Source organism: Poecile atricapillus, assembly GCF_030490865.1.
Source record: "Poecile atricapillus isolate bPoeAtr1 chromosome 3 unlocalized genomic scaffold, bPoeAtr1.hap1 SUPER_3_unloc_1, whole genome shotgun sequence".
Classification (NCBI taxonomy): Eukaryota; Metazoa; Chordata; class Aves; order Passeriformes; family Paridae; genus Poecile; species Poecile atricapillus.
In genome coordinates this window covers 29,636-48,573 of record NW_026708972.1, presented here as the reverse complement: position 1 = coordinate 48,573, position 18,938 = coordinate 29,636, and the positions used below count along the sequence as shown (strand labels likewise).

Sequence of the window (18,938 nt, the reverse complement as noted above, 5' to 3'; positions counted from 1 at the left end):
CTCCCGCTGATGGGAGCGTTTCCATCTTGGCTTGTTCTCCGTGCCCAGGTCTGCCCTCCCTGGTGCCAGTTCCAGCTTTCCCACGGTGTCTGTCCGGGGTTCTGCTGGAAACCAACCCCCTGTGCTGAGCTGCCCAGGGCTGGGGGCTCCAAGGAATAAATGCTGGGAAAGCCGCTGGTCCTGGCTGCTGCTCCACTCCCCAGCAGCTCTGCAACTCTAGAAGGAAGCGGCTGATTCTCCTTGGGAGGGATCCTGCCCTGAAATAGAGCTGGCAGCCCTGGGCCCCCTCCCACTGCTATAGGTCAGAGGTGTGCCTGGGACACTCCACCTGGCACTAAACGTGGGCAGACCTTTGTGTGGAGCTGGGAAGTGGAGCCTGTGTCCCACCAGGAGCTGGACAAATGGGAAGAGGGAACAGGGCTGGGATAGGGAGCCAGCAGTGGTGGCAGTGTGGGGCTTTAGGGATGTCTTTGCTTCTGAGCTTGGCTCTGACCCGGAGCCAGCTTCCATGTTTTCCACTTTTCGCTCCTCTAGTTCCTAAACTTTTTAATATCCAAAGTGCATTTTGGGTTTTTTGAAAGAGAAAAGGTAAATCAAGCCCACCCTACCCCGTTATCTTCCATCCAGGCTTTTCCTGATGTGACAGAGCCTGGTCTGGTGTGGTCAGAGCATGGCTGGCTGGACACCTGGGTGGCAGCAGGGCCACCACACACACACACACACACGTGTGACCTCCTTTCTCTCTGGCTCTGTCATGCACCAGCCCCTTGGCCTCTCTAAAGGCCTGGCCTGTCCCCTGTCTCTGGAGGATGGCAGGTAGGAACTGTGTGTGCCCATCATTCCTCACTGTGGAATTGGCACAGGGCAATGTCGGGCGCTGCTGACTCGGGCTGAATTGAGCCCCGTGACCTGGACGCAGGAGGCCTCGTATCCCATGACTGAATCCTTCAGCCATCTCATCAGCCAGCTCTGGTTACAGGAGGTGCACAAGGGTGAGGTGCACTTTGGGGCTGTTTAGTTTGGTATTTGTGTTTACAGCAAACTGTGGGGTGTCCTGGGCACAGACTGGCTGCTGACAGGCTCTTTTTCCCTTGCAGTTCGCAGTGTTGATGTGGGTTTTCACTTATGTTGGTGCCTTGTTCAATGGTCTGACATTACTGATCCTGGGTAAGTGTTTGACTCGTGTTACACACCTGTCACACCAGATAACCTTGGGGAAAGCAGTGGGGTCTGGTCAACGCTGGCAGGGTGGTCCTGTAGCCTCAAGATTATTGCATTTTTAGGTTCTTTGGGGTTTTTTTTGATAACACAACAGAATGGATAATTTTGAGTTGTTGAATTCCTTGAGATTGCTGATCTCCAGACCATTACATGGTTTACAGGTAGATTTGTTGTGCCTGTCCCTGCAGGATCTGCTGTGGCTGTGTCCCACTGCAGGATTTAATTTCTTATATCCCAGAGCAGGCTGGCTTCAGGTGTCAAAACCAACTGATGCCTGAGCAGCCTTTGGGAAGAATTTGCATAACCCACAGTGGAAAAGTGACCTGTGACCAGACTTACTGTACTGTTGCTGAGACCTGGAGAACAGCCCAGGCTTTCCTTAATAGGGATTATTGAATTTACTGGCCAACAATTGGTGCATGGGGCTTAGGAATTCATTTTTCTTGTACCTTTCTGCAAGACATATCAAGGTGTGGAAACCAGTCCTTGTTCAGCCTGAATGCCATCCCTGCTGTCAATATTTATATATTTGATGTGCTCTTTTCCAGCTTTGATTTCGCTCTTCAGTGTTCCTGTTATTTATGAGAGACATCAGGTGAGTGTTTAATAGAATTCATTAAATGTTTCATAAAATCAGCTGTGTTGAAGCAAGACCAAAAACAAATAATTCAAATTAATTTCAGTCTTCTGAAATATTTAAAGCCTTTAAAAACAGGCCTTTACCCAGGGGCCAGGGAAGGCTACTTTAGTACTTCAGTTTGAAGTTCAGACTGTGCTTTCCCTTTTCCTTCTTGGTGTGGAAGAAGAGGTTTTCCCAGAAAACAGTTCTGGAAAAGGCCTGATAAACTTGGAGGCCTTTTCTGCTGGTCCAGCTTTGGTCAGGACTTGGAGCAGCACTGGGCACGGTGTGTTGTTAATCCTGCTGTACCTTTTGGAGTTGATATTCAGGATTGGCTTCCCAAAGCTCTGTGGAATTTGTAGCCCTGGCAAAAACAGGAGGTGGGAGCTGCTTGGCCCAGTCCAGTGCTGCTCTTGGGAAGAGGCTCCCATGTAAAAGGAGGAGGGAGGAAGGAGCCAAAGTAAAATGCTTTTGATGAAATTATGGCCAGGGCTGTCTTGGGCAGGTCGCTGCACAGGAGGGGGGAGCCAGCTCTGGCTCAGCCCGTTTGTCTCCCCTTTCAACAACAAGGCTGCGGTGGGGGCGGCAGGAGCAGATGGTGGAGCCTCATGGGGCCTGGCCAGGCTCCTCCTCCACAGGGAAAGGCAGCCTGGAGCCCCGAGGCAGGAGCATGGACGGCTGTGGGGCTTAGCCTGAGCTGCAGCCTAAGCTGGTTACCCGGCCCAGCCCAGCTAAGCAGCTTTGCTGCTCTCTGGGGCCCAGAGGGGCCCGGCCCCACACCCACAACTGGACCTTGACAGACTGGGGAGAAGCCAGGGATTGAGTCCTTTGGGGCTTTGCCCACCGTGCCTCCTGGTGGGCGCGTTCCTGGAGTTCTGGAATCCCACTGGGAAATAGCCCTGGCTGAGCTCCCGCTTCCCCCAGAGCTCTGTGGGACTCAGCCGGGCTCTGACTTGTGTGTGCTTCAATTGCAGGCCCAAATTGACCATTACCTGGGACTCGTGAACAAGAACGTCAAAGATGCCATGGCAAAGTGAGTTGGTTTGGCTTTATTTATTTACCTTAGTGCTGATGACAGCTCCTGGCACATGTGGTGCTCCTGTCTAGGACTAATGTGTTCTTCCATGTGCCAGGCCAAGGAGGGAAAAGGTCTCTAACTCTGGACTGGGTGGGAAATGAGCTCCTTTATTGCTGATGCTGTCCTGAAACGAGCCTCTATTATTTCTAATAGAAATCTGTGTATTCCAACCCATTAGTGATACCTGAGCCCTCAGCAGGTGCACTTGAGGGGGGAATGAGTTCAGCAGTTCCATTGGGCTCTGGGTACAAAGGTGTGTTGAGGGTTCTTTTGCCATGTTGCTGTTTCTAAGACTCCATTTAACCTTTTCTTTTTTCCTGTTACTCAAATTTAGTTTTGTCTTTCTTCCTCTTGCAGGATCCAAGCAAAGATCCCCGGGTTGAAGCGCAAAACTGAATAAAAAAAAAAAAGCCTGAAGCAACTTATCAATAGGAAGTTCATCTTTTAAGGGGGAAAAATACTCATTGGATTTACACGGGGAGGGTCAGGGAATAGCAAACCCCTTGACATTGCAGTGCAATTTCACAGATCTTTATTTTTTAGCAACGCAGTGTTTGAGGAAAAAATAACTGTTTTGACTGCCATGTGTTTCATCATCTTAAGTATTGTAAGCTGCTATGTATGGATCTAAAACTAATCATCTTTCCTTATCCTGTGTGCAGCACTGGCTAATACAAACGACTGAGACAGCTGTACATTTGCTTCATCAGAGGTAGTTCCTGCTGCGTTCCGGAGGTGTAGAGCAGGTGGGGCAGAGGAGAACACTTCCCAGTTTGTGCACTGTGTATGGTCTGTGTAGATTGATGCAGATTTTCTAAAATGAGATGTTTTAGAAGAATATACCAGTTTAGCAAGTTTTGAAAAATCTTGCCTTTTTGGTATGAGTATAGCTGTATTGTGATTTTATTGTTTTATCAATTGCCAATATATATATATATGTGTTTCACAAAGCTTAGATCTTTCAGCTGCTCCACAGTGCTTTGTATGTCAGAGAACTGACTGAGGCCTGGACGAGCTCCAGAGCACACAAGCTTGAGAAACTAAAAAGTCTCTGTAAACACTGGCATCTGTTGGAACCAACAAAAGAGAAAAGAACAAAGAACCTCCACATAGAGTAAAAGAAAATTACAGCATACACTTTGTTGCACAAACGTACAGTAGTTGATCTTGAGCAAATACTTCTCCAGCTCTCAGACTCTGATAATCTGTGGACCGAGTATCTAATGCTGCAAATGTTGTTTGGAAACTTAAAGCCCTGTCCTGTTATGCAAGAAATGATAAGTGAAAATTTATACACTTGCAGTTTGAGCTGTACTGAACTAAGTCTGTGGAATGCATTGTGAAATGTAAAAAAAAAAACCAACAAAAAAGCAAAAAAAAACCACCCAACAACCAACCCCAAAACCCCAAGTATCAATAAAGCTTATAGACATAAAATAATACCGGTATTTGGCTTTCTTGAGGCAAGTTTAATCTATTTGTGTTTATTTGAAGTTCATTGTGATAAATATCCATTGTCCATGGTGGTGGCAGTAGTGTCCGAGTAGAGCGCGGTGCAGGGTGGGTTTGTCACGGTCCCTTTTCTTTCTCTGCACTGGGAAGGAGTTGCTCAGGGCCAGCTCCAGAGTCCCAGGGAGCTCCAGAGGGTGTCAGGTTCTTGGATTTTTGAGACAGGAATGGTGGATGCCATTTTCAAGTTTGAAGGAAATAAGTCCCAATAATCTTTCCAGGTCAACGTGTTGATTCTGATTGAAGAGCTGGACATTGAAAACTTGTGTACAAATTTATTTGAGATGCAGATTTTTAATGAATGGCATCTTGACCATTGAAAAATAGAAATTCATGCATTAATATTTCAGTTTACAGTAAAATACAGCGTTACTTCTGAGCATTTTATACAGGAAGCCAGACCATAGAAACATACAAACCGTAAGTAAGTGTTTTCCTGACAGACACTATTGCTTGAAGATATTTCTCACATCACTGTTGATTAATTCATTCTGCCACGCAACTGGTTTTATTTGGGATACAATCAACGTGGAAGGAAGGCAAACATGAGTGGTTACAACACAGGCAGAGGTGCTCACTGCTGGCACCACCTGACAGAACAGGATTTGATCCCGAAGGTTGCTTTAAAAAACAGACTGCATAGGGACTCGTACTGTGTATCTGACAAACTGCTCTGCTGTATAGTCATATAAGGCATTAATAAATTCAATTGTAAAAAAAAGGTGATTCTTTGAGGTTGCTGAAGCACTTTGTGTGTTAAACAGACAGGAATCCACTCCTTTAATGGGATGTTTTTGCTACTTTTCTGTGCAGTGGGCAGCAGAAACGGACTGGCAGGAAGGTTCCAGAGTTCAAAAGCCTATTGTCCTGCACTGGGACTAAAGCACTATTGCTTTTCAGAGACTAAATGTAAGTCTAAATGTTTTACTTTAGCCTTTATTTCTTTCAATTAAGAAATTCAAATTATTTCAAAATATGGATGTTGTTCCATGCCCAGAATCTTAAGTATCTTAAATACCTATTTTGACATTGCCCATATTTACTATTCCTTTTTAAACTTCCTCCAATTCCACTTTTTGAGTCCTTTGAGTTTTTAGTTTTGACAAGATATTCTAACAAATAGTGAAGGGCTTGAGTTGCCTTTTGGGAATATCTGTCCATGGTTCCAGTTCCTCATGGAGGCAGCTCTCCTTTGCTGTCCCCCAGGCCAAGGGGCTCTGTGGAGTGAGGGAGAAGCAGGGACAGGGAGAGGAACCCAGAGTCAGCCAGGAAAAGCTTTTCCCAAAGAAAACAAAGCTGCATTTCCTGGTTCCAGGGGATTTATGTTGTGCTTGCAAGCAGCACGGACTGGCTGGAGGGCACACGTGGCCCTGCTCTAGGGACATTGCAGGGATTCCTTTGGAGGCTTAGGATGCCCCTCCAGAACAGGAAATAGGAATTGATGGAGGTTTTTCCCACCAGGCCGAGATTCTGGCTGGCCACTGCCTGTAGGAGTGTAAAGCACATTTTCCCAGAAATGGGGAGCATGCAGAACACTTGGGGAATGACTCCTCAATCTTGGTGTTAAAATCTCTTGAACCAAGTCTGTCCAAAGGCTCTCCTCTCACTCACTGCTGGAGTTGAGCTTGCGCTGCCGGCTGCAAGAGCAGCTGCCCAGGAGCTGCCGTCCCTTTTTGGCCTTCTGCCAGCACAGAGCCGCTCGCTGTTGGAAACACGGGCAGTTCACTTGTGAAGGAATTAAAAACCCAAAGCAGAAACCAGGGATAATGTAAGTACCCAGCTGGAAAAGGTGAGAATGGTTTAGCCCTCCTCTGGGTGAGAGTCATAGCACCATGTGTGAAAAGCAGGGGGGGGAGGCAAGGCTGCAGCCCAAACTACTAGAAAATTATTCCAAGGCACTTCATGGATAGAAAATTTTGCCAAATATATATATTTAAAAATAAAATGGACTTAAAAAAAAAGGATACTTTGCTCCTTCAATTAATGAAAGCTGAAGGATGACCTCCCCCCTCCCCAGCCTGCTGTTAAATCCTCCCAGCTTTACTGAGTGCACTAAATTGGAGTTTTAAGCAGGTGTGGTTAAAACCCACCCACTTTTTGAACTTTGTTCAAGCCACAAATTTGGATATTAAAGGGCCCAGCATTTTGTCAGCGTTTTCTCCCTTTTCAGACACTGTTTGAACAACACAGTATTAGGCAAAAGCAGCTTTGTGAGTGAACCGTTCACCCCTTTGGGATCCCCAGGTTACCCTTCAGACCTCAGCTTCCTTCGCAAGGGCGTCGGGCTCTCCAACGCCAGCTCCCATTCCCTCTCGCTAAGTTGGGATGAGTGATCTGGAAATGTCAGCCTGCAACAGGGCTGGGATTCCTGCAGCCCCAGGGACATTCATTCCCTCGCTGGGGCAGGACAGCAGCAGCCAGGGGCTCCTCAGAGACAGCGCCACACAAACACACTGTGGAGACAGGAGGAGAGCAGGGATTGGCCTTTGGCACAGCCCAGGGAGCCAGGAAAATAAACACACTGGGTGTGGGGAGTACAGACTCTGTGTGTGTGTGTGTGTGACTGTGTGTGAGACTGTGTCTCTGTGTGTGTGTGTGTGTGTGTGTGTGGCTGCAGTGTGAGCACTGTGTGTGTACTGTCTGTGTATGTGGGAATTGTGTGTGTGTGTGTGTGTGCTGTCTCTGTGTGTGCTCTGTGGGCAGTGTCTGCACTATATGTGTGTGTGCTGTGCCTGGCTGTGTCTCTGTGTGTGTATCTGAGTGTGTGCACTCTGTGTATCCATGGTTGCTCTGTGTGTGTGTCCATTCTGTGCACTAAGTGCAGTGTGTGTGGGGGATGTCTGTGTGTGTGCACACACGTGTGTGGCTGTGTGTGTGTGTGCACACGTGTGTGTCTGTGTCCCTTTCTCTAGGTGTATCTCTGTGCCTGTGTGTGTGTGTGTCTGTGTCCCTTTCTCTGGGTGTATCTCTGTGCCTGTGTGTGTGTCTGTGTCCCTTTCTCTGGGTGTATCTCTGTGCCTGTGTGTGTGTCTGTGTCCCTTTCTCTGGGTGTATCTGTCCCTGTGTGTGTGTGTCTGTGTCCCTTTCTCTGGGTGTATCTGTCTCTGTGTGTGTCTGTCCCAGTCCCAGCCCCAGTTACCTGCAGTCGTCCCCTCCGGTGCTCACCACGAACTTGTCATCGTGCGAGAAGCGGATGTTGGTGACGTGCGCCGAGTGCCCAAAGTACCTCTTGTGTTTGGCCTGTGGGACAGGAGAGCAGCTCAGGGCTGGTGCCAGGCACAGTCTGTGCCCGCAGCCATCCTGAGCCCGAGGCCTTTTCTCTCCTGGGAGCTGCCCGTGGATGGGCTGTGCTGGTTGGGTGCTGCAGGGGCGGCCTGGGGCACAGCCCGAGCAGTCTGGATGCCGTAGGAGCTTCCTGAGGATGGCCCACGCTGCTTGGGTGCTGTGACAGCTGTGCCCAGGGGTTTGGGAAAAGCAAAAGCTGCTCAGGTGAAAATCAAACAGGCACTTACAAATTTCTCCGTGCATGGGAAGTCAAACAGCTTGACCAGGCCGAAGTCATCTCCTGTGACTATGTTCAGGCCAGCGTGGGTCACACAGGCACAGTTGACATCTGCTTTATCTGCATTTCGTGGCCAGATCCCAATGACTTCATCTCCAAGAATGCTGTTCCAAAATCAAGGTAAATAACATGCATTAGACCATAAGACTTAAAGCCAACACAGGTCAGTAATAAAAAATTGCTGCATTTAAAATAAAAATGTCCCCTCTAAATGACTGCCCTGGGCTCATCATGGAGACCATCACACATACAGCATTTTTATGTGATTCTTAAACAATCTCTATCCATTAATCCTTAGGTTTATTTCCCAGGAAACCACTGGCATCATTCTACACCAGCGCCTTGTGCAGCTCTGGTCTCCATGAGCCTTCCTCTGGGATTTCTGACTACACTGTTCCGCAGCCATGAGTTCCTGACTGAGGGAATGCTTGTCTGGATGTCCACTTGTTCTCAGAAATAGCTGTTCTGCCCTGGCTTCAGTTCTCTGTAATCATTTACCCACAGAGTTACTGTCAGAGGCATCTGCCCCCTCCCAGCAGCTGTCAAGAGTCTTCTGAAATGGTGAATTTGGGGCAGATTTTTGTGCCAGCAGCGCAGTCAGAGTAGGAGGATTCTCATTTACCTTCTCCTAGCCCTGCCTGGTTCTCACCCACTGCCAGCTCTGCCTTTGGCCTGTCCCACTTCTCACAGGAGGAGCACAGACAGAGTTCTGCAGTGCTGGGAGCAGATTCCTGTGTGCATCCACATCAGGAACTGTTTTAATGACACAACAATCAAATGTTTCCAGGCCTTCCATGCTGCTGGTGTTTGCTGATGTGGGACAAAGCTGCCTGGAGTGGCCCAGAGCCTGCTGTGAGTGGCAATGAGCCACTGTGGCTCTGTGACAGCCCCTGGTGTAATTAGCAGCACCAATTACCGCAGACACCGAGCAGCCACGGCTGTGTGTGAAACCGCAGGGGTGTCAGAGCTCTGAGGAAGCAGAGGCTGGGTGTGCTCACAGGTTTGCCAGGCCCTGGGGATGTGTCAGCACCGACACAGCCAACGCTGGGAGCTGGCCCCAGTGCTGGCCCCATGCTCCTGTCGGGTGTTACCTGGTCCACGTGGCCCAGGTGATTTTCTCTATTACTGCAGGGTCTGTGATTTGCTTTCCCAGTGGCACCTCGTGAACTTGACGCTTGTAGGCACCTGTGGATACCTGAAAGTGGGAAAGGGAATAACCTGGAAACTCTGCTAATAACTACATCATTTTCTTTAAGAGTTCCAGCAGTCCTAACAGGTTTTATCAGAAATTAACCATCTAGGATGACATTATCTTTTTTCCTCATTATCTGGAATTCATCATGTGCCCTATAAAGGAATAATAAAGTTACAGGATGATGATGGAAGGAGATGTTCACATGCAGAACTGACAGATTTTCTCTCCTCTATCTCAACCTAATTTTACTAAATCAGAAACATTTCTGAAGGAAACCTCTTCAACAATTTAATTAAAACAAATTAACCCAGCTCTCACACACATCCCAGCCTCAGGGAGGAAGAGAACTGCTTTCATATGGTTATAATCCACAATTTGTGTTTAGCTTTGTTCCCATTCCATTGATGTGGGGTAATGCTTTGCCCTTAGCACAGCTGGAGCGCTCTGGGCTATCCCAGACATACCTGGATGTACCTGCTGTCTGCAGAGAAGTCCATCTGTATGACAAAACTGGCAATGTCCTTGCAGTAGCCAATTCGGTTTAGGGTTGTGCCTTGAGTGAGATCATAAAAATCCACAGTATGTTCCTGTGAGCCCACTGCCAGAAACCTGTTATCTGGACTGATCCTAGACAGTAAAACGTGGGGTGGGATGTCACTGGCTGGTTCAGTGCAAGATTTGCATTTGCTAACGTGACAGCAACTTTTTTTAATGGAAAACACAAAAAACCTTCTATCAACAGCAAGACTGAGCCCAACCCAAAACTTGATGCTTAAGAGAAGAGGAAGACTCAGGAAATCTTTGACAGAGGACAGGGTTAGATGGGATATTGGGAAGGAATTGTTGCCTGTGAGGGTGGGCAGGCCCTGGCACAGGGTGCACAGAGAACCTGTGGCTGCCCCTGGATCCCAGGAAGTGTCCCAGGCCAGGTTGGACAGGGCTTGGAGCAGCCTGGGATGGTGAAAATGTCCCTGCCCATGGCAGGAGGTGGGACTGGATGAGTTTTGAGGTCACTTCCAAGCCAGCCCATTCCATGACTCTGTGGTTAAATGATGTTAACGTTGCACTCCCATAAAGCCACAGCATGGAGCGTACAGAGCAATCCTCTGGGAGTCAGCAACAGGAACTGCAATCTGCAGAATTCATTCCCATAATTACAGCTGTGCAGTGTGGCTGTAACTGAATTAAAGCACCACCACAGTGCCCTTCACCAGCTCTCACAGCTTTCAACAAACACAGACTTGCAAAACCTCTGCAAATCCCCTTGGCACTCGAAGGCCGTTTCCTTGAGCCTCGTGTTTTGAGCACCTCCTACCTGATGTCCTGAATTGCAGATTTCCTGTCCCTCTTCTTGCCCCAGACCTTGAGGCTGTTGACCAGCAGGACGACGAACTCTCCGTTCCTCATGCCGATGGCCACCATCTCTCCGTCGGGGCTGTAGGCGGCGCAGCGCGCGGGGTGCCCCAGGCTCACCTTGTTCACCAGCTTCTGCGGGGACACACGCAACAGGCTCACACCTCCCCAGCACACGGACAGCTTCCAAACACAAAGTGTATAAAACTTGCTTAATTAAAAACAAATCGTCTCTGTTTCCCTCTAAACATAAACCTGAAATGTCACACCGAGACTCGCATCCCACCAGGCATATGTCGCTAGGCAGACTTCAAAATAGAGATGTGATTCGGATGGGGGGTTCATGTTTGCATTATTTTGTAGACTGACATCCACTTTCACACCAGAAAAAGGACTTTTTAGCAGGAGCTGAAAAATCTATTTCCTAATTTGTTTCAAGGGTGGCTTTGACACCTTCAACAAACTGCTGATTGGCACAGAGCTTTCCAATTCCAAACGTCCTAGAAAGCTCTTGCATTTTCACCTAGCTGGTTGTATTTATAATACATTCATTTTCCTCATTCAAATTAATTCCTGATAGCTCAGGTAACAAGCTTTTGAAAAGGTTTATGCTGGCCAAAGTGAGCAGAAACCTTTTTGGTGTTTTTTTTTTCAAATGTTTTGTTGTTTTTAAAAATGGTTGTTGTTAGTCAATTTGGCTTGGAAAAATCCCTGAGGCAACATGCAGAGTTCCAAAGGAAGGCTCTGAAGGGGAGGGAGCCGTGCCTGCCAGGAAGGCAGAATGATGGCCAGGGGCTGTGTGTGACAGCACAGTCTGTGTCACCCAGACTGGCAATGTGGAACTAAAACGCTTCCTTGATCCCCCAGGCTGCAGATTTAGATCAAAATAAGCAATGCCCAACAAAAGGCACTCCATGGGCAGGTGTGCTGGTGAGTCCCTGCATTCCTCTGGGAGTGCTGGCTGTGGGACACCTCTCCTGCACCAAGGATTCACCTTCACACTCACAGCAAGGAAAGAACTGGGGCCAAACAAAGCCAAAACCTGCTCAGGACAGAGGCAAAACCCTGCTCTCATTCCAGGGCTGCTCAAAGGCACAAAAAATGGGTGCTTGGATAAAATGTTCCTTTTTGATCACTCTTACATTCACGGTACTCACTTTGTCCGACAGGTCCCAGATCCTGGCTGTTCCATCATTGCTTGCAGAGATAAATATGTCTTTGGAGGGGTGAGTTGCCAAGCCCCAGATTTCCCCTTCCATATGACAGTCAATTAACAAGTTTGAAGCAGCATTTTTTTCTCCTACTTCAAGGATTTCTCCATCTTTTGTTCCCACTAAGATTTTCCCCTGTTTGTAGGCAAAGAAAAGGAGTGGAGAGAGGTGGTCAGTGTAGCAGGAACTGCCATGGTCTAAACTGCCACAGCTTCCTTGGCAAATACTTGGAAAATGCATGAACAGGTTAAGTTTGTAATTGGTTAATGGCTACTTGATTGGAAAGATAAAACAACATTCCTCAGAGGTGGTGTTATCGAGGAATGTGTCAGATTCCTGGACAAAATGCAATAGAGACAGCTAATAATGGCTGGGAGGTGCCATCCTGTGCAGCATCACAGCTCCTTTCTCATTTACAATTCAAACACATGCACGAGTGACTGCAGCAAGTCAAATCACTCTGTTATTTCCACTTTACCAAAACTCACGGCCTCCCAGTAACTGCCAGTGGGGGTTTTGTGGCTTTAAAGAGCAGAGAGAAGCTCAGGGAAGCAGCTGAGGCCGCTCCTCACCTTGCCCCGGCACACGGAGCGCACGCACTCGATGAGCTGCCCGGTCTCCAGCTGGAAGGCTCGGCACCGCTTCATCTCCTGGTCCCACAGCTTCACTGCTCCTCCCTCCTTCGTGCTGCAAAGGAGGCCTGCTCTTACCTGCAGGGCTCCTTGACACACAGACATCCCAACAGCATTTTTCTGCTTGAGTCACAAAACATGCATTGACCCACCCTCCACTCGATATCAGGACACCTCATTATGGTGCAATGGGAAGTAAATAATAAAAAAATTAAATGCTTTCACACTTGGTGTTTTAAACAGCACCATGATCTGTACAAACCAAACTGTTCTCCTGCCACTAATGTCAAATCTCTGTTTCTTGTGGTAATCCCAACACCTGCAGCATCTCCACAGGGAGAGGCTGGCTGTAGCTTGACAGAACCAAAGAAGGGAACTCCACTTATGGCAGGAGCTCAGGCAATGAGAGCTTATCCAGGTGTTTGGATCAATCCCAAAGAGGTTCAGTGTGGCCCTGCTGCAGAACTTGTGCCACTGTGACCCTCAAGTGTCCTCCTTTAGTCCTTCACTCACTGAGCCACCTGGGCAGGTCATGCAAAACTGAGAGTGAAACAGCTACAGCATAGAGAGTGTTAATCTCTGGGGTGCTGGATAGAAATGAAAACAAAAACCACACAAGAGAGACAGAAGTTGGGCACTTTAGGAAGATCCTGTGTCTTACGGCCTCTCCTTCCCTCCAGTGACAATGAGCCCGTCCCGCAGAGTCGTGTACATGGTGAACACCGGTCCCGTGTGAGCCTTGGCCACCAGCCTGACCAGGAAATGATCCTTCCACACGTACACATCTCCATTGATGGCACCAGTGAACGTGAGGTTATTCTGCAACAGACACCAGCAATCTCTGATACAATACACGCCTCGGCATTTTTGTTCAGCTTCAAGTCAAATTCTTTAAATTAAATTTAAAAGTCCTTAATGACCACACTGGGTTGTCACCACTGGTGATATCACACCAAATACCATTAGCAGAAAAAATGATACGTGAAATGAGAAATCAGAGTTTAAATTAAACCAGCAAAGTAAAAAAACACAAAACAAACCAAAAAAACCCCAGGGTATTAGGTGTGCACAGAACTTAATAGAAAACATCCACCCAGTTGTGCTCAGGAAATTCAGGGAAGCATCTCAAGGTGCACAAGTTTTAAATCCACATTTCACTAACAAGCACTGGGTTGGATTTCAGCAAAGAAAACTGACCCTTGCAGGTTTAATACAAAGGTAATGTAAAATCCTGTAGCTGGTAATTTGAACTCACTGCTCCAAAGGCAACAGAGAGCATGGTTTGCATTTTGGCATCTTCCATGGAACCAATGACTCCTTTCTTGTAGAGCAGAGCGCTGCCAGCCAAGGTCCAGAACTTCATGTGTTTGACCCCCACGGACACGAACTGAGTGTCAGAATCCGGGCGGAACTCCACAACAAAGATCCTCTCCAGATGTCCTCCCCTGCTGGCAACTTTAGCCCCTGGGTTAATCAGGAAAGGATAAAAACAAAGCTGAATTTACCTGAGGAATTAAGCTCTGATATGATTTTATCAATTAAATTGAGCTGGTGTTGGATTGGAGATCCCAGATGCTGAAAGCTGCAAATCCCAGCACTATTTAGTGTATCAAACATCTTAATGCAACTCCCAAAGTCCCTGGTTATTCCATTGCACCCCACAGATTTAGGAAATGCAGATGTAAGGCCTTCACAGCACAATCTGTCTCCTGGGTCAGTGAAATAACACAGAAATATTGGCTATCATCTGGTGAAAAATGCACAGGGACACACTAATGAGCTGAGGCACTTTTCCTCCCCCCTCCACCTTTTCCAAAGATAATTCTTTTCTGGAAATTACTTCCCAAAGGCCTATCTCCAGCACAGTACTTAAAGTGTTTTGGGAAAGAAAAAGAAAAAATGTCCCTAATTTCATGTAATTTTATGTTAAGCATCATTCTTTTCTTAATTTCCACTGACAACAGGTGTTTACAACTTATCTTCCTGTTCATATTTTCTAGCCCTTTGCCATCTTTAACTGATTAACTGAGATACTCAGAGTGAGGACACAAAAGTCCAAAGGCTTGAAAGGCAAAGGCAATCATTGTGCACAGCTCTGTTAGGCTGAAGGAATGTGATTTCCCCCTGGTTTTTACCTTCTTGCCACCTCCAGACGGTGATGGTGTGTTCTGGGTCGACTCCCACCGACACCAGAAGTTTGCCAGTGGCACTAAAGTTGACGTAATTGACCCCTTTGGTGTGGAAGCAGCGCAGCATGGAAAGGGTTTGCTTGCTCATGGCATCCCATATATGAATTGTGGGGGTTGTACCTGCGGGCAGAGAGAGGCAGAAAACCAGAATGAATTCTGGAGAGCTTCAGTGCAAAGCAGGCATTTTTCAAGAACATTTAACCTGGACAGACATTAGTTGGGGGGGTTGGATTTGTTTGAAGATTAGCACTACTGGGAAACAAAGAGAAACCAAAATAGCTGGCAAAACACAGGGAGGGAATCATTGTAGTCCATGAAGTCAGACAAGTTCTAAAAGAACAACGTAACATTCATGAAGAGCCTCATGCAAAAGAAATTGCCTGCAGATGTTTCACTTGTATCCATGGTTCACACAGATACAACGAGGCAACATGGAACTCGTACAGGACTCTGCTAAATTCACAAACAAATCAGCCTTACCTGGGAATTCTGTCATGTCACCTGCATTGTGAGAGCAATGGCAAATGAGGAAGCACCAAGGGAAAACAATAGGTGAAATAAGTCATGTGGCACGTGCTGAAGTGCCAGCATCAGCACCAGAAGGAAAACAAAATTAAAAACTTGGGAATGGATATGGATTAAATCAACAAAACAAAGAAGCAGGAATATTGTTGAACTTTTTTGGGTATATCGGCTTTTATACACAAATATTGCAACAATATTTAGTACTTTTAAGTTTTAAAAATGGTATCTAAAAGAAATGTTAAAGGCATGCAGGTTTTAAAAATTGTTAAATTCAGAAGTGAAGTGAATCTCAAGTTATACCAAGTATCACCCAAACTCAGAAGCACTGATCTCCTGAGGCCTAGCAAAGGAGCCTTTTCCACACCACAGAAATCAGAGTTTTGCACAGCTCTGGCACCCCAGAGCAGGTTTGGGTGCTCCCTCCACATTCCAGCTGCAGTGAGCGTGCTCAGGACAGGCAGCAGAGGTTTGTGTTTGGCACTGTGTTCATCACTACCATTCCCTGCCCCTGTCCTATGGACATTCTCCAGGATTCCATTCTCCTTCTGGAATGGGCTGAGGGGATGTTCTGACCCCGCTCTCCTCCATAAAGTTAATTATTCCAGCATTAGGCTGAGAGGCAGCAGATCCTTCTCAAGGCTTGGGACAACTCATCCTGCATTCCCCATGGAATGTGTGCTCCTGCAGGACTCTGCAGGTAAATAATAAACACAAATACACGTGGTTTCTCAGCTGGCCCCTGGGACGTGCCCTAACCTCTGCTGGGATCTCTCTCTGTTCCTGGCCTTTTCTGTACAGCTCCTGTGTTCCTGCAGAGAAAATGATGCTCAGTGTATTCTCACTGCTAAACAGTGCCTTGAACACAGGAAGGAAAAAAGGAATTCTATAAATCAGATTATTGAGATGATTAGGCAGTTTATCAAAGCTTGCCTTCTGAAATATGATTACACTACAATTAACTCTAAAATCCAATCACAATCACAATCAGAAAGGGAATTGAAAGAGTAAGAAAACCCTGGAGCTTGATTACTTCTTCCAAATCAAAGAAGAAGTAAAATTCCCCCACAGAAAAGCCCCAAATAAATCAGTGCCCTGAAAAGAGTGAGGAAGGTTTGCCGTGGGGGTCACGTACCGATCTGGCTGGTGGCCACCACGTTCTTGTACTTGGGGTGCTGGTTCACCGTCAGGCACAGGATGTCATCAGTGTGCTCCAGGTAGAAGCTCTGGCTGCCTAACAACACCCAGAGAGGATTTCAGTCACCACAGGAGCCAGGGGAGGGTCACCACAGGAGCCCAGAGTGTTTGGGCAGCCTGGTACAAACTCTGCTGGGGAGGAGGGGCCGCTCAGGCTGCCCTGCTCTCACCCCCAGGCACCGCTCCCAAACGCTCTGTGCACACAACCATCAGCACACGCCGTGGATACTAAAGCAATATCTGGGAAATGATCCATCCAGCCAGGGAATCAGCCCAAGAATCAGCCCACAGCCACCAAAGAAACACCAAAGCTGCCGATGCAAGCCCGGGTTTCCCAGTGAAATCCCAGTGAACTGAGGCAGTGACGGGGGAAGCAGAGGGAAGGACAGGTGGGGCCGTCCTTGTTTCCCAGCCCACAGAGGCTGTCCTAGGACTGGAGTCCCCAAAGGCCACCTACAGTGGGTTTGTGCTACTTATCAGGATGAAAAATATGAGAAAGTCATGGGAATATTAAAAAGTTCAGGCTTTTGGTCAAAACCATTTTCTTTATAAAGCAATTTTATCTCCAAGTAGTGTTTCAAGTGGAATTACCAGTGGAGAGGTTTTGGACAATGCCTGCTGCAGCTGTGTGGAAAATAATATCAGCACCATCGTTCAGGTAATGGAGGTTGTTGCGACAGTCAAATCCTCTGTACCCAAACACATGGTCTAAAGCCAGCTCCTGGCCCAGGAAAACAAAGAGAACAAGAGTGAAATGAAAGGAAAAACAAGGGGATTTCAGAGTCTGGACCACTCAAGGACAATTTTAAATTACACAAGTACAAATATCTTGTAGAGGCAATAGAATAACAAAACAATTATTAGTTATCCCCACTCTGCTCGTTTATTGAGGCATAACATTATCAGAGGCTATCAACAACTTTTAATTGTTCAGCTAAAGCACTGCACTTATATTATTTTCTTTTTTAATTACTCAGAGGGCTATAAATGTTCCAGTTCTTTAAATTTCCATTCCAAACAGATACAACTCACAGAACATGTTTGATTTTATTGCTCTTCCCCTCACAGTTTAATATTTATCTTGGCTATCAGATATTTTAAAGAAGCCATCTGCAGAGTTTTCAAAATTCATTCTCATAAATTGCCAAATTTCCACAGACCAAATTCTGACCTTAAAGTCCTTCAAGGAAGCCAGGGCAGGCTATAAGCAACTCTGTAATTAAGACATTAATCAAAGGTGTAATTGCAGCTTACAAGGAGCAGTTGCCAAGGAAATTTCCTGCAGGAACTCAGGATGGTTAATGGATTGCTGTCAGAGCTGCCTTGGAGCCCTGAAGCCAGACTTAATGACTGTCCCAAACACAATCACAGCTCACTGGGAACAATCCCAATTAACCACAGACCAAGTGGTGCAAATTGTCCACACAGGTCACAGAGTATTCCTTGTTCTGCATGTTATGAGGGACTTCAAACAAGTGGTTTGGGAAGAAGTTCCAAAGTCAATGAGCAAATTCCAGCATTCAAAACCCTGCACAGGATTTTTCCTGGGCCAAAGTGCTGCTTCTGGATGTATTTCCCTTGGGACTGAGCAGGGAGCATGGGAATGCACACACTCTGTGATTGTACCTGCCCTTCACTGAGAGACAAACCAGGGATGGATTTCACCCAGCACATGTTACTTATAAAGAAATTTTATAAATATTAATCCTGACCTCAACCAGTTTCTTTTTTTTGTTGACATTGTTCTTCTGCAGTTTCTCAGGCTGAGGAGCAGCTCTGCTCACGGGTGGCCTGAAAAGAACATTTAAAAAAGGAGACAATCAATATGTTTGAAAGTAAAACACAGTCTTCAAAACCACAGCACATGTGAGCAGCAAATGGACAGTTGCCCCTGTATGATTTTTTTCAGGGTGGTACAATAAACTGATTAAAATCCTGCACTTTAGGAGAGAAAGAGCAGAAACATTGATGTAGACTTTGTGGATGAGTGGCAGAACAAACAAAAGACCCCAAACCACAATGGTTTAAATCCATGGAAAAATCCTTGAATATGAAATGATGGCAAATTGGTGCTTTCAGAAATGATCTGAAGCAATTTCTGCAGCTGGCAGTTGACCTCTGCCCAGCCTTGCTTCTTCTGAGAAACCCCACCCCAAAACCTTAATATGGCTTCAATAAGATCTTCTCAAAGTCATATTAAAGATAAAATGGTTGCATTTAAATGCACAAGTCATTCATCCAAGGGAATTTGGGAGACTGAGGCCAGCAAAGCTTTTTGATATAATTATAGTTGCTAAAAGTAGCTGAAGAGACAAATGCAGAACATGGGTTGAGACAAAATCTGATGTGTGCAAATGGTCTGTAAGGCCAGATAACCTCTGCTGCTGCTGTTGATCCTGCTGGGAAAAGAGGGACAGAGCTAAGGGGAGCACTTGGAAAGCATTCCCAGAGCTTACAATTCCAGTAAAATGTGACCTTGCAATTACATTCCACATGCTGTGAAATTTGTTCCCGTCCCAAGACCGTAACTACCAGTAATTCCCATTTTGCAAAAAATTAATTGGAGAAGAATGAAATCCCTTTTGTGTATAGGGAGCTGCTTCTTCTGGAGCTGGATTTTTCATGGAAGGTATTAAAGGCACGATGGGCA

At 46.6% G+C, this 18,938-nt stretch overlaps 1 protein-coding gene across 1 annotated transcript in view; it reads right to left on the bottom strand.

Moving 5' to 3' along the window:
* Positions 1 to 3,278: 3,278 nt before the first annotated feature.
* Positions 3,279 to 18,938, bottom strand: part of LOC131573950 (echinoderm microtubule-associated protein-like 6) — a gene marked incomplete at its 5' end in the record, with an annotated part of 44,967 nt that continues 29,307 nt past the window's right edge. Inside the window, 14 exons of the mRNA XM_058828296.1 lie at positions 3,279 to 6,880; positions 7,567 to 7,667; positions 7,940 to 8,093; positions 9,081 to 9,184; positions 9,649 to 9,811; positions 10,500 to 10,672; positions 11,695 to 11,883; positions 12,321 to 12,435; positions 13,042 to 13,199; positions 13,636 to 13,844; positions 14,516 to 14,689; positions 16,227 to 16,325; positions 16,880 to 17,009; positions 18,001 to 18,079. Coding sequence (XP_058684279.1) covers positions 6,856 to 6,880; positions 7,567 to 7,667; positions 7,940 to 8,093; positions 9,081 to 9,184; positions 9,649 to 9,811; positions 10,500 to 10,672; positions 11,695 to 11,883; positions 12,321 to 12,435; positions 13,042 to 13,199; positions 13,636 to 13,844; positions 14,516 to 14,689; positions 16,227 to 16,325; positions 16,880 to 17,009; positions 18,001 to 18,079 — 1,873 coding nt within the window. The remainder of the gene's footprint in view (positions 6,881 to 7,566; positions 7,668 to 7,939; positions 8,094 to 9,080; positions 9,185 to 9,648; positions 9,812 to 10,499; positions 10,673 to 11,694; positions 11,884 to 12,320; positions 12,436 to 13,041; positions 13,200 to 13,635; positions 13,845 to 14,515; positions 14,690 to 16,226; positions 16,326 to 16,879; positions 17,010 to 18,000; positions 18,080 to 18,938) is intronic.